Raw genomic sequence first — 13,836 nt, 5'->3', positions numbered from 1 at the left:
CTAAGGGGAGGAGTTGCTTAGAGCCAGGCCTTGTTCTGCCTGGAACTGGTACATCTGGGTTCACCCAGGGCCAGAGGCGCCTTTATGCTAATTCACACAAAGACACAATATGCGCCAGCATTAAACCTCCTCAGACTGTTCTGAGCACTGAAGTTTCCTCATTCTAGAAAACTCTACAGTATTGGAAAACTGAGGTGACTGTTGGGAGACCAAATAACAGAATTAGAAGTCATCTTGAACTCTATATTTATTTATTTATTTATTTGTTTGTTTGTTTTATTGTTTGAAGGATTACAAATAGTACTACATATGTCTCCTTTTTTTCCCCCTTGACCACCCCCCAGCCTCCTCTACCCCACCCCCGACATATGCCTTCACCTACCCTCCCCATGTCTTGTGTCCATTGGTTATGTTTATATGCATGCATACAAGTCCTTCAGTTGATTTCTTACTGCACCCCTCCCCCGCTCCCGCCCCAACCTCCCTTGCCTTCCTGCTATAGTTTGACAGTCTGTTCAATGGTTCTTTATCTCTATAACTATTTTTCCCATTACTTTTCTTTGAAAAATCTTGCAACTGCAGACTAGAAATAAACATATAATAACAAAAAATATTTGAGTCCCAATTTCAGCGTCCAACAGTTCTGAGACCCTGTTTCAATGTCAAATAGTTCCTTATGTGTACATGTCTCTATTTTTAGCTATTCCCCACATGGTAATTTGAGTTTTACACAAATCTCCATTTTATGTTTTAGGTATTTCCACATACATTTGCTCTTTACAGCCACGATGTGAAGAACGTAATTTATCTTTAATTTATAAGTGAAGGAAATCTAGACAGACAAATTCTCTCAGCTGAAATTTAGAAGTAGTTCTTGATTATGTAATTTTGCTTTCATTATACTTTTTACCATTAACTCTGATGTGAATGCATTTGCTCATTTTTACATGTGCATTATTCTTGTGTTATTGCTCTTCTATGTATTAGGCCTTGAGCAACTTTTTCTACTCCTGTGCTGGCTGGTGTGTGGTAACGTTCATCCTGGGAGTCTGTGACCGTCACAACGACAATATCATGCTGACGAAGTCAGGCCACATGTTCCATATTGACTTTGGAAAAATTTTAGGTCATGCGCAAACATTTGGAGGGATAAAGAGGTCAGTGCACAAACAAGTCTTATTACAGTAATTAAGTAATATCTTAGAGTGATATATAATGGCATAGAAATCCAGCATTTGACTTGCTCCCCATCTTGAAACCATGAAGAAAACATAAACATAATTTAATAATCAAATAAACTAAAGGAAATATTTTTCAATAGATGGTTAATGGAAAAATTAGTTTTCTAAAGTAGTGGACTAAATTGGTCCTTTCTTATGAGATGCTAATCCTTTTCTAGTCTGAATTATATGAAATACAATATATATATATATTTTTAATAAACCTTGAGTGGACAATGAGGCATAAGTTTATGGTCTGAATGCTTCTGATATATTGCCCATAGCATTCACCACCCCGGTCCACATATTATAAAACTAGCACCCTTCCTGAACCCAATCAGTCTTAAATCATTGTAAATATACTCAGTGAGCACCTTTATCAACAATCTGGGGCTACAACATTAAACAAGACAAATACAAACCCTGATCTCCTTCTAGTAAAGATAGCAGGCATTAAACACGTTAACATGCAAAGAAATAATATGAGAAAAGAAGGTATTTAATTTTTTATTAAGAAACTGAAGCAGAGAAATGGGATAGAAAGGGACTGAGGCAGGGATGCTGTTTTAAAGAAGCCCCTTAAAAGAGATGAGAAGAAGATATATGAAGATCCCTGAGAAGAAAGAAAAGCAAAACTATCAACCATTGGCATTGAAATAAACAAGACATGTTTCAGTGACAACAAGAAAGCCTGAGGCCTGCAGATGAGGTAGAGAGGGGCAGGCAGTAGGAGGTAAAGGTGAGGAGTCTGGTGGAGGCCAAAACAGGTAAGGCACTGAAGACATAATATGGAGGTTGGCTTTTATTTTATGTCCAGGGGACCAGTTAGGAGGCAATAGTTAGGGGAAGACCTTAATGGTAAAAAGTGATGCAAACTGACAGACTTAGAATATATTTTAGAATGAGCCACAGAACCTGCTAATTGTTTGGGCTGGGGTGGGCCCAGTGGGTTAGAAGAAGAAAAGAAAATGTTCAAGATTGACTCGTGGATTTTTGTTCTTAACAAATAATAATATCACTTTCTAAAGAATGAAAAAACTGTTGGTTAGATAGATTTTTAAAAAAATCTTATTTAAGCTGAAGTCAAGGAAACCAAAACTATAAGGCCAACGTCCCTTGCTTTAAAAAGGATACTTCATATAAAAGTAGAATTGGGATCAGACCATTCCAAAGACTAATCAGTCATTTAGCTAAAAACAGCTCCTCAATAGAAGAAATAATAATGTCTTCTACAATATAATGTGATGAACTTTCTCCAGATGGCCATACTTTGGTTTTAAAATGCCAACATAAACTATATAATATGGATCTTTGAGAATAAAATTGATTTCTTGCTGGGATATTGCCCTTTTATACTCATGCTTACATCACCATTTCAGAACATCTCACACTATCCATCAATGCGACTCTGTTTAGGAAAGGTTTGCAAACATCACGCTCTCCTCATGAGTCAGCTCAGCAACACTATCATTTGGATTCCTTGCCCAGGTGTCCCTGAACCATTCCTCTGAATCCCATTTTCCAGAAATCTGGAAAGCCCATATTTATGCTTAGACCAAATCTGAGGCTCCTGCAGACTTTCTAACCTTGAAGAAAGAAAGAAATCAAATATCAGTAATGAATATAAAGATTTTCACATCTTGTACATAAACAAGCAATCCTTCCTTATTGGTTTTAATTATGGGAGTAGATAAATGATTCTAGGAACATGTGGTTAATCCCTATAATGGGAATACTGACAAATTTCACCAACTTTCTGAAACATATTAGTTTTTCTTCTACAGTATTGCTTAATTATTATCTTCATTGCTCTATTTTCTCTCACAAAGATTCAAATTAAAGTGGTTCAGTTATGCATACACAATTTTTCACTCAAAGTTCCCCTGTAACAATGATTTCTATATAGTCATTTTTCATTGCCTAAAAGATACTTTTGTAATAAATTCTAAATTTCAATTCATTTTTTTGATGACTCTCTTTTAGAGAAAAAATTAAAGAAAGGCCTTTATTGGTGATGTTCATTGCTCTCCTAATTCATACTTTTTAGTCTTTCAAAGCATATTTCCATAGTCTATATAATCTTTCACTTTGTTAATACTAAGCTTGATGAAATATTTCTTGCAGCTTTCTTTTTAGATACTTTTAGAGATTGTATGAGCAACGGTTAAGGTCAGGTACCCTGGAGATAGATTGTATGGTGTGTTTTTTTAATCTGATACTAACATGTGCCAATGATATGACCTTGAACAAATGGCTTCTCTGTGCCTCAGTTTAGTTATCTATAAAACAGATTGTTTTGAAGATTAAATTAATTGATGGATGTAGAGGTTAGAAGAGTGCCCAGCATTGAGGGTCTATACATATTTATTGTAATTACTTATAATTAAGTATTCCAAATGAAGTGACAAGAAAAGAGAATGCATCTCTAGGTGAAAATTGTTTCTTTCATTTTAAATTATCAAAATATATTTGTGGTTCTTTGTAAAAAATCTTTATTGATGAAATCATTACATATGCCCTTTTTTCCTCCCATTGACCCCTTATAGCCCACTCTCTTTAGAAAGTATGTGCTCTGAAAGTCAAAAATTGAACTATTAGTCCTTTAAGTTCTCTGACTTTGAGGCTAGTAGACTGACATACTGGATTGCACACTATCTGTCAGGTTTAGTTAGATTGTAATGTATTTCACCAAATCATCCTTGACTTCAGAAATAACTTTAGACATAAGCAGAGATGTTCTGTACCAGCTTCCAAGAGCCTTTTGTGTCTATTAATTCTCAATTCCACATACAATGACATCATATTGATAGACTAAAATCAGCTGTAGTGGGAATGTATACATGATGAAAATTGGCAAATGTTACAAATCATAGCTTTTTCTTATTAAAAAGTGAGCTAGTTATTAAATATATACCACCACATATCAATTCATTTAAAACATATGGAAAAATCATTCCAGAACTCAACAAAATAAAATGCAAACTCTGTTCTTTTCTTGTTAAATTATTTCTAGCCAGGATGGTCTAAATATCATATAGCTGTTTTCTTACAACATGGTTTATATTAATTTTCAAGTATTTATGATCATTTTGATATTATCTTCAATAGTTAATTACCACTGATTTAAAGATTTTTGATGAAAAATCCCAGAGTCCAACTTAGGACTCACAGTGCATTTATAAAAGTTGCTAGACTTTGGGAGAAAAACATGTTTTAGATATAAGATGTTATTTGTGAGGATTTCTTTAATTAATAATTGCCAAGAACTTGGAGATCTCACAGTGTCACAAGTTCTTTCTATAATAGTACATGAACCTTTGTGTTCTCATTATATTGTACCTATGAGGCTTCCTGCGTTGTCTAATTATAAAACTTTCTATCCTATCCAATGGAGATTCCAAATTGCCTTCTCAATTAACTCATGGATATTAAAAAGGAGACTTGTGTTGGACAGCAAAATGTGCTCTCTGAAATGTAGGTCATTTGTGACATCAGGAAAAGTGTATACTTAAACATTTCTCAAAGTACCAGTAGTCATTATTTGTGCTCTAATTTCACCAACCACTAAGATGAGAGTCTGCAAGTTTTAGAAAATTTAAAATAAGACAGTTTAATATTACTATGATGTTTCCAAGGGACAATAACATTTGAATTTTAAGAAATAAATAGTAATTTCAGTAATAAAATGTGCCTCATTACTGAGTCCCATTTCAGTTCTAGGTAGGAACACATATTCAAACACTCAAATCTTTCAAATCTGGGACTAAATTGTGTGTACATCCATTACGGACTTTATTAGTTACTCAAGTAAATGCTAGATGAACTGTCTGATTAAAGGGAGAGGTAAGTATGTTCACAGAGCCTAGAAGACTGATTCTACTGTCATGAGAGTTGCCTGCCTTTCCAGACCACTCTCTATATCACCAATATTGAAACATGTAGCTCTTCTCAAATTGCTGTGGATTATCCCTGGGAGAGGTAAAAGAAAATTCTCCTTAGTATGGTGCTGTATCATCCAGGGTGGGGAACCAGATTCTAAAAGAAATAGTCATAATTACTTAAAATGCATTCTTTTTATTAGTCCTCAGAGGAACTCTTTGGAGTAACTACTGTTATTTTCTCTAATTCACAAATCGAGAACTAACTTAGTTGTTATAACTTGTCCAGACTGTTGGGCAGCAGTTCATATGACCCATGGGAAGATGTCATGTAGGAGACTGATAGTCCCATTTTTCACTAATCCCAGCACATCCTGTTTTCTCTCCAGAATTGGCACAAAAATGGCTGCTTCTTTACTTAGTTCCAGATGACATAGTGGTCTTGAATTTATGGCCATGATATATAGTAAATTCAAATCTTTAACAACTGCAATTAAATATGTTGTAAGAGGATTGTACTGTGACAGGCATCCAAAACCTGAGCCCAAGTGTTCAAGTCGCCGAGCCATTTTCTCATTCATTGGCAATATACTCCATTGTGTGTGAAAAGGCAGGCACAATTGCTTTCTCTCTTTTAATTTTTTTCTTACCTTTAACAAATGTAAATTCTTAATAATAATAATCTTGATATTCTCCATGACTTTATATAAAGTGATTATGTCTACCGTATGCTTAAAAGGTAAGTTTATGCACCAGTAATAACAAACAACAAATTATTATCCTGATATTTCCCATATAAATGTATTTGCCTCCTTAATAAGTAGTATTTGTAATAGAAATATTCTTAAATTTCCCCCAAACATGTGTATTTTAAAACTACTACTCATTTCTCACCAATATTGGAAATATATAAAATGTTTCCTAGAAGTAGGAAACAAAACAGGTAGAAGGTAAAAGATATAGAAGCAGGAACAAGTGGGTCTTGGGCAAGTAATGGTTAAAATAGTAATCTGGACAAATGTAGTATAGTCACAACAAAATCTTTTTGGTGTATTTGCACAACTATAAATGAGAGATTTTCAACATATGATTCAGAATTCAATAATGGTATAGACTGCAAGAGATCAAATAGTTTCCAATTTTCCATCTTGCCACAGCCAATTTATTTCTCAGATTTATAAGTATTGCTTAAACTTGAGATATGGGATCTAGTACACGGATTCTGCAATCTAGGATTAGGTTTGCATTGGAGTGGACTGATAAACCAAATCCCAGCTATGACTCCTACAGCCTGTAGACATGGGATATGGTTTTGTTTCACCTGTGAGGCCTCTTTACATTTATAGAAAAACTTTAGTCTAACTTTGTGATTTTAAAAATTGCTCAGAAGTTAGCCATGTAGCATGGTTGAGCATTAATCTATGAACTCGGATATTATTACTGGTCAGGGCAGATGCCCGGTTTGTAGACTCAATTCTCAGTGGGGGGTGTACAGGAGGCAGCTGACGGATGATTCTTTCTCATCACTGATGTTTCTATCTCTCTCTTCCTCTCCCCTCCTCTATGAAATATATATATATATATATATATATATATATATATATATATATATATATATATATATATTTTATAAAGAAGTTAGCCATGTAAATCATATAGGAAAGATGTAAGACTTATATTGTTAAATACATTGAAAATTTAGATTATAATATTTAAACACAACTAAAATTATGTTCTTCATTATTATTATTAGTTTACATTTCTCTAATTTGGATATTTCTTTTATATTTGACTTGCCTATGGTATTTCTTCGTCTGACATATAATGCTAGTTGCCATGAAAGAAGGAAATGTGTTATCACACAAATTTGAACAGAACTGTAAAGAACTTTTCAATAAAAATAAATTTGGTGAAATATTTTTTCTCTATTGAAGAGAAAAGCAAAAAATAATTCAGGAAGTTGTAATTTTAAGACTCTTAAAATTATTTCAAAAATTCCATTCAATAACCCTTAGGCCAAACCAGCATCAAAACTTTTTTTGTATTTTTGTTATTCAGTGAGTGAGCTTAATCACAGAGAGGTTTCCAATCTTTCCTTTGCCAGTTTCTATTAGAAGTGCTAACCCTTTGTCTCAGATCTCTTTATGTCTCAAATAACATGAAAAAAAAAAAAAAAAAAAGACCAAAAATAAGGGAACCCATCTCTCTGGTGCTTTGTTTACTTTTTTTTTTTTTTTTTTTTAACCAACCATGGGGCTATAGAGGGCGATATTTTTTACATACCAACATGGTCCTCTTATATTTCCTCCTTTCTGATAAGTAATTTTGGGGGCCTAGTGTGAAATGCAATATAGCTACGTCTTTTTTTCCTTACTAAGCATATGATAGTGAATTAATAGCATCTGCTTTCTTCAGACTGCCTTCTGAAAGAACTTGTTATTACATATCTAAACTTTTACCTGAAACTTTTTCCTAAAGGGTCAGCATATCTTTAAAGATAAAAAGAAAACACAGATGATCTTTTTGATCATTTTTAAAATTTAATAGTAAATATATTTTCTGTAAAATGACCTTCATTATTAATTTGTTCTTACATTAATTTTTAATTTTATAAAAATTAATTTTTAATTCCCATCACATATATCTTGGAATTAAACATTTGAGACAATATAGATTGACATTGTAAAATAACTTGTCCTTCCCTCTCTGTTGCCGGCCAGCTATATTATCCAAAGTCTACAATTAGCAAGTTTCTCCAGTTATCCCACAATGAATGAGGTTCATCCATTGGAATAGAGAGAAAATAACAAGAAATTAATGGAAATAAAGTTGTTGTAACTGCCTAATTTAATCCTACAAACCATTTCTCCTCCTGCTTAAGGTTGCTATTGTTTTTGGTTTGTAGGGACCGAGCCCCTTTTATTTTTACTTCAGAGATGGAATATTTTATTACAGAGGGTGGGAAAAACCCACAGCACTTCCAAGATTTTGTGGAGCTTTGCTGCCGAGCTTATAATATTGTCAGAAGGCACAGTCAACTACTCTTGAACCTGCTAGAAATGGTAAGTCCCTTGCGGAATAACAAAAATAATAAGCTTCATTTATGTCTGTCTTTGGACAGTCTATTTTTGCTAATATCTTGGAGTTCCCCAAAGAGTTATTCAAAACAGAAAGAAATGAACAAACTAAAAATACCATTGTATAGCTTATAAACACATTTCTTAGTAAGTCATTACATTAGTTCATAGTTATTGTTACAAAATTTCTATTCAATAATATTGATATAATCAGGGGTTATCTCAGTATATTTTTATTAAAGATCAAGGACAGTAATTTAGAATATTGTATCAGTTGTATTTTTTTTTTCAAAAGTGCTTTTAAAACCTTTCACATTCACAGAATATCTCAACCCAGTGATGTAAACGAGGCAAGGATTTTTCCTGTCTATCTCCTAATCACTATCTTTGATCACTGCCTATTTTTCAGATTAGAAAGTGAGGGTCAAAAGAAATGTGGGGTGACTTGGTAGCAACTCAACTAGAACATGCTACACTTAGTAGTATATATTGGGCCTGCTTAGTAGTATATATTGGACCACAGGGAAAATTTAATGTTTCATTCCACTATCCTATACAAAGAGATGATGATCATATATGCAGGGCGAGAGGGGAGAAATCTGTTAGAAATATCTTCTTGGAAAGAAATTTAGTGATTTATTTGGTCACATACATCCACAGTAGTAATTACAGCAAACTTTAAGTTTTGGAAATTGGTATGATGTTTGGAGTCAATAAGATTATCAAAAAACTAGAGGCCCAGTGTATGAAATTCGTGCACAGGTAGGGTCCCTAGGCCTGGCTGGTGACAGGGCCAATCTGCAGGGCAAACAATGGGGCAATCATAGGGCCCCTGCTGGCACCCACATTGGCTGGCCTAGAGCTGCCTGCTCACCGGCCTCACCACTGCCAATGGTTGCCTCTTTCTGGGGGGTGGTCGGGAGAGGAGGTCTCCCATTGGCACCTGCCTTGGCTGGCCTGGGGCCTGCAGCTGGGGGCAGCTCCTTTGTTGAGGGTCTGCACCCTGGTGGTCAGTGCACATCATAGCGACCAGTCATTCTGCCAGTCGTTCAATTTGCACTTAGGCTTTTATTACATAGGATAGAGGCTCGGTGCACAAAATTTCTGCACTGGAGAAGGGGTCCCTCAACCAGGTCTGTGCCCTCTTGCAATCTAGGACCCCTTGCTCCTTACTGCCCTCCTGCTCGCTGCTCCTTATTGCTCAGCTCCCTGCTCCTTAGCGCTGCCACAGAGGTGGGAGATGCTCCTGCCACCACCTCCGCTGCCCTTGCCAGCCATGAGTCCTGCTTCTGGCTGAGCGTTGTTCCCCCTGTGGGACCACACTGACCAGCTCCTGCATTGAGCATGTGCCCCGTGGTGGTCAGTGTGCATCATAGCGACTGGTCATTCTGGTTGTTCCACCATAATGGTCACTTAGGCTTTTATTATTTAGATAACTGTTTTAGTCCAGCTGATGTGGCTCAGTGCTTGAGTGTGGACCCATGAACCAGAAGTTCACCAGTTTGATTCCCATATGGAGCACATGCCCAGGTTGCTGGCTCCATCTCCAGTTGGGGGCCTGTAGGAACCAATCAAGGTTCTTCATTGATGTTTCTATCTCTCTATCCCTCTCCCTTCCTCTCTCTCTAAAACCAATTAATATATATATACAAAAAAAACTGGTTAAGAAGCTTCAGTTGATGATAATTGTATTTGATATTATTAAAAGCAAAAACTTGGTAACCAGGTCTTCATGGGTTTGAATCCTAGTTTGGCATTTTACTGGCTACATTCCTCTGGGTATATTACTTAACCCTGGTAAGACTCTGCTTCTCCATCTATTAATGCAGGTAATAGCATCTACCTTCTATGTAGAATTGTAGGATTGATGTATGCACACCTAATAGCAAATGCTCTGCATGAACACCATCTTTATGTGTATTAATTGATTACATTTCATAATAACACTAATAAATAATTAACATAAAGCATTTAGCACAGCATCTGACATATAATAGGGTTCAGTTAATTTATTATACTAGAGCCTTGTTAATCTATAAGAGTACTATCCAATACAGTATCTTCTAGTCACAAATTTATTCTAGTGTTGAATAAATTTTAAATTCAGCTTCTTGGGCTCACTAGCCACATTTCAAGTGCTCAATAGCACTCCAGTGGACACACATGGTTAGTAGTACCATATTGAACAGCACAGCTGTTCATACAAAATATTCCCATCACTGCAGAAAAGTTGTTAGGTAATACAGAATAAATGCTGACCTTGTTGTAATGAATATTTTATTTGGATTCTTGTTTTAGCTTTAAAATAACATATGTACCTCACTTCTCTTTTCTGTCTTGAAAAATGAGAATTCTCTAAAAATATTATAAACATGTAGCCCTACAAACAGATGTTGGTTCCTTCATGTGTAAATTGGATATATAAGGTTCTGTCCATTTCCAGAATCTTCAAGTTGGCTTTCCAATAATAATCAGTGACTCATAGGGGTAGATTTGTATTTTATCTCCCAATTCTATTAGGCCATATTGCAATCATGAGATACTTTATGGTTCATAATGTGTTTGTACAACAAAGGAAATTATGCAAGGACTGAGTCTGTGACTTTGAATCCACTTACATAAAAAATATTCAAGTAGGATCTACTATTATACAATATCTACTTGGGCTCTGACAGGCTCTAACTCATGAATCCATGAGCTCTTGAGTACTTACTTTAAGCCAAAAATTGGGGAGGATACATTATCATATGAAACCCAGTTAGACTTAAAATTTTCTATTTAATAAGGAAGATAAAGTTCATGTACACAGCAACTGAGGTATCCAACATTTCTAAATGTCTATAATGCTGGAAATAGCTAAATACAAGAGTAAGTAGCATACTAACTACTACTTGAACCAAAGACATTTCAAAATCAAACCCAAAGCAGAAAAGTACAAATATAGTTTATGCTATTTCTCAGGAGACACTAAAATTATGCTGAATGATAATAAGTGAGCATACTAATGTGAAAGAACAGCTTTTTGAAAAAAATGATTCAGAAAACTATAAGTGAACTTTTATTCTCTTATTTAGTAAACTTTTCTGCCTACCTAAAAAGAAAACTGCTAGCATGAGTCATAATATATTAAATAATCATTAAATTATAGAGTTAATATAACATCATTTTATTTAAAAAATGTAGATGTATGTTATTTTAACCAAGTATTTTAAAAATTCTCATAATATGCTATTAAAGTCAAATGTGTATAATATATAAAAAAAAAAACTTTATGTTTTAATTACTCAAGTCTTGACTTTGGAGCTAAGGAAGAAAATTTAGCAGGGAAAAATACTAATTCATATTAAGCATATAAACTTAGATTTAGGCTGTCACAGAAATTGAAACGGAAATCAGAGACAATGTGAACCAATTAGACCAATGAACAAATTGTGTGTGTGTGTGTGTGTGTGTGTGTGTGTGTGTGAAACAACAGGGTGTTATTCCCTCTGCTTCTGGTCATTTAACTCTCAATTTTCTTCTTTTCAGGTTTCACATGGCATTCTGTAGCTTCTCAAAGCATTAGTAGAGGTTTCAGCACCATACTTGCTATACTATCACTTCTTATAATAAAAACTAAATTTAAATTAATGAAAGATTCTTTTCTACCTATGTGGGTAATCTACAGTTCCCTCAATTCTCTCTCAAACTGACTCTTGATGTGTAAACTTCTCCAAAAAGAACTGAATGTTCCACACCATGACACAGATATAATTTGAGAAATACTTTATATGAGTCATAAATTCACCTTCCATGAATGATCAATAGCCAGAACCATGAACACAAGCATGTGGTAAGTCCAGTATGGAGTTAATGGCTCATACTACGTAGGAAACAGCATGTTTCCAAATATCCACAGTCCTTCACATTTACTCCTGGGAAAATAATTCACGAAATCCCCATCTTGCTTAAAAGCACAACATCTGCAAGAAACTCAAGAGTGTTGCTGGCTGAACTCACTAACATAAAATCCTGTATTCCATCAGCTTTCCTCTCATTAAAAAATCAATACCAGCTATTATGGAAGGTTCCCAAAGAACATAGGGACCATTTACCCATTTTAAGATGTTTTTCACACCCATTATTATATCAGATATTTCCCAACGGAAACCTTTCCGACTTTTCTTTGTGGTGGTAAGACTGCTGGCTTCCTGAAGCACCACTATCGAAATAGATGTGGATTTAGTAGGAGAACAGAAGTAGAAAATTTTTTTAATGTCCCTATCCTATAAAGGAACTTATCTGTTCATTACTTGCACTAGTCACCCTTTCCCTTTCCTACAGTTGCAATTGAAGTCATTACCCTGTAATCTATGCTAGGAGACACTTGAACTACATTCTGAGGATCAGAGAACAGACGTAGCTAAACGGGCTCAGGTTGAAGGCAATCCTTACTCAGGTGTACAGATTCACAGCACTTGAAGCCTCCTCTCTAAGGAGTGGAGACCATTAATAAAGCCTAAATCATAGCTTGCTACCTTTAATCAGCTACATGACAAGGAGAGAGCTGGGATTCTGATTTTAAGCTGGCTGCAGTTCACACAGTTCACACAGTTCACACAGTGGTGTGTGTGTGTGTGTGTGTGTGTGTGTGTGTGTGTGTGTGCTGACAGAAGAAGGAGTAAGCATAGGGTCTACTTCCCAAGGAAATGTTTGACAGAGTCCTAAGCAAGCAGGTGCGAATTCACTGTATCTATGGAAACTAGGAAGCAATTCAGATATAGGAAAGAAGTATTTTCTTAGAAAATGGACAATCACATGTGATAAGGGGGGAAATTGCCTCAATAAGTACACAGATGTCTCTAGAACTCAAAGTACAGAACTGATAAGATAAAGCCTAATCTATACTCTTGCTGCTTTTGAGAATATATCTCCCTAGGGGTGATTTTAAGCTTAGTAGTCCAAATGTTGGACTTCTTATAGGTTTCCAATGCTAAAAGGATCAGGTATTTTTTATTCATTCATTAACTTATACATGCATTCATTATTTCATGGACATTCTTTAAATTGTATTTACAAGCAGCATGCTAGCCGTAGATGATTCAACATTGAACAAAAATCCATTGCCTGTTCTCAAAGAACTTAAAATCCAATATGAAAAACATATACATGAACAAAATATAGTAAAATCTTGGCAGTGATAAGTACTGTGAAAGAGGTGGGACTAAGATATGACTGTAGTACCAAGAAATCAGTAATTAAATCTTATCAAGGGGATCTATGGGGCTTCGAGGATGAAGAAGCATTTATCTGAGCCTTTAGAAAGAATTTCAATAGACAAGGAGGAAGAAGAAAGGAATTCTGGCTGAGATAAAAATATAAGTACATGTGAAGGCTTAAAGAGCATGGGCATAACATGTGTTGGAAAAGGAAGAAATCAAGTGTACCATCTGTGATACAGATGAAGAGCTATGTGGACAAGATTGAAGTGACAGATCACAGTGAGATTATGAAAGACATTTACAACAAGAAATGTATTTTTGACTTTAATATATAAAACCTGAGAACCTGGAAGTTTCTTTGTTTTTGATGAGGGAATACCATCATCTAGCTTAGATTTCAGAGATATAACTGGGAAATTATGTAATTAGAGAGAGGGGTTGATGAACTAGGAAAAGGCTA

General features: G+C 35.1%; 1 protein-coding gene across 1 annotated transcript in view; it reads left to right on the top strand.

The window, feature by feature from the left end:
- Nucleotides 1-13,836, top strand: part of PIK3C2G (phosphatidylinositol-4-phosphate 3-kinase catalytic subunit type 2 gamma) — a gene marked incomplete at its 3' end in the record, with an annotated part of 306,003 nt that overhangs the window by 217,617 nt on the left and 74,550 nt on the right. Inside the window, exons 25-26 of the mRNA XM_084877162.1 lie at nt 988-1,157; nt 8,004-8,160. Of these exons, the coding sequence (XP_084733288.1) occupies nt 988-1,157; nt 8,004-8,160 (327 nt within the window). The remainder of the gene's footprint in view (nt 1-987; nt 1,158-8,003; nt 8,161-13,836) is intronic.

This window comes from Pipistrellus hanaki, assembly GCF_964339955.1.
Source record: "Pipistrellus hanaki genome assembly, chromosome: 3".
NCBI classification, from domain to species: domain Eukaryota; kingdom Metazoa; phylum Chordata; class Mammalia; order Chiroptera; family Vespertilionidae; genus Pipistrellus; species Pipistrellus hanaki.
Note: the sequence above shows the minus strand (reverse complement) of the source record. Positions and strands in the feature narration are given on the sequence as shown.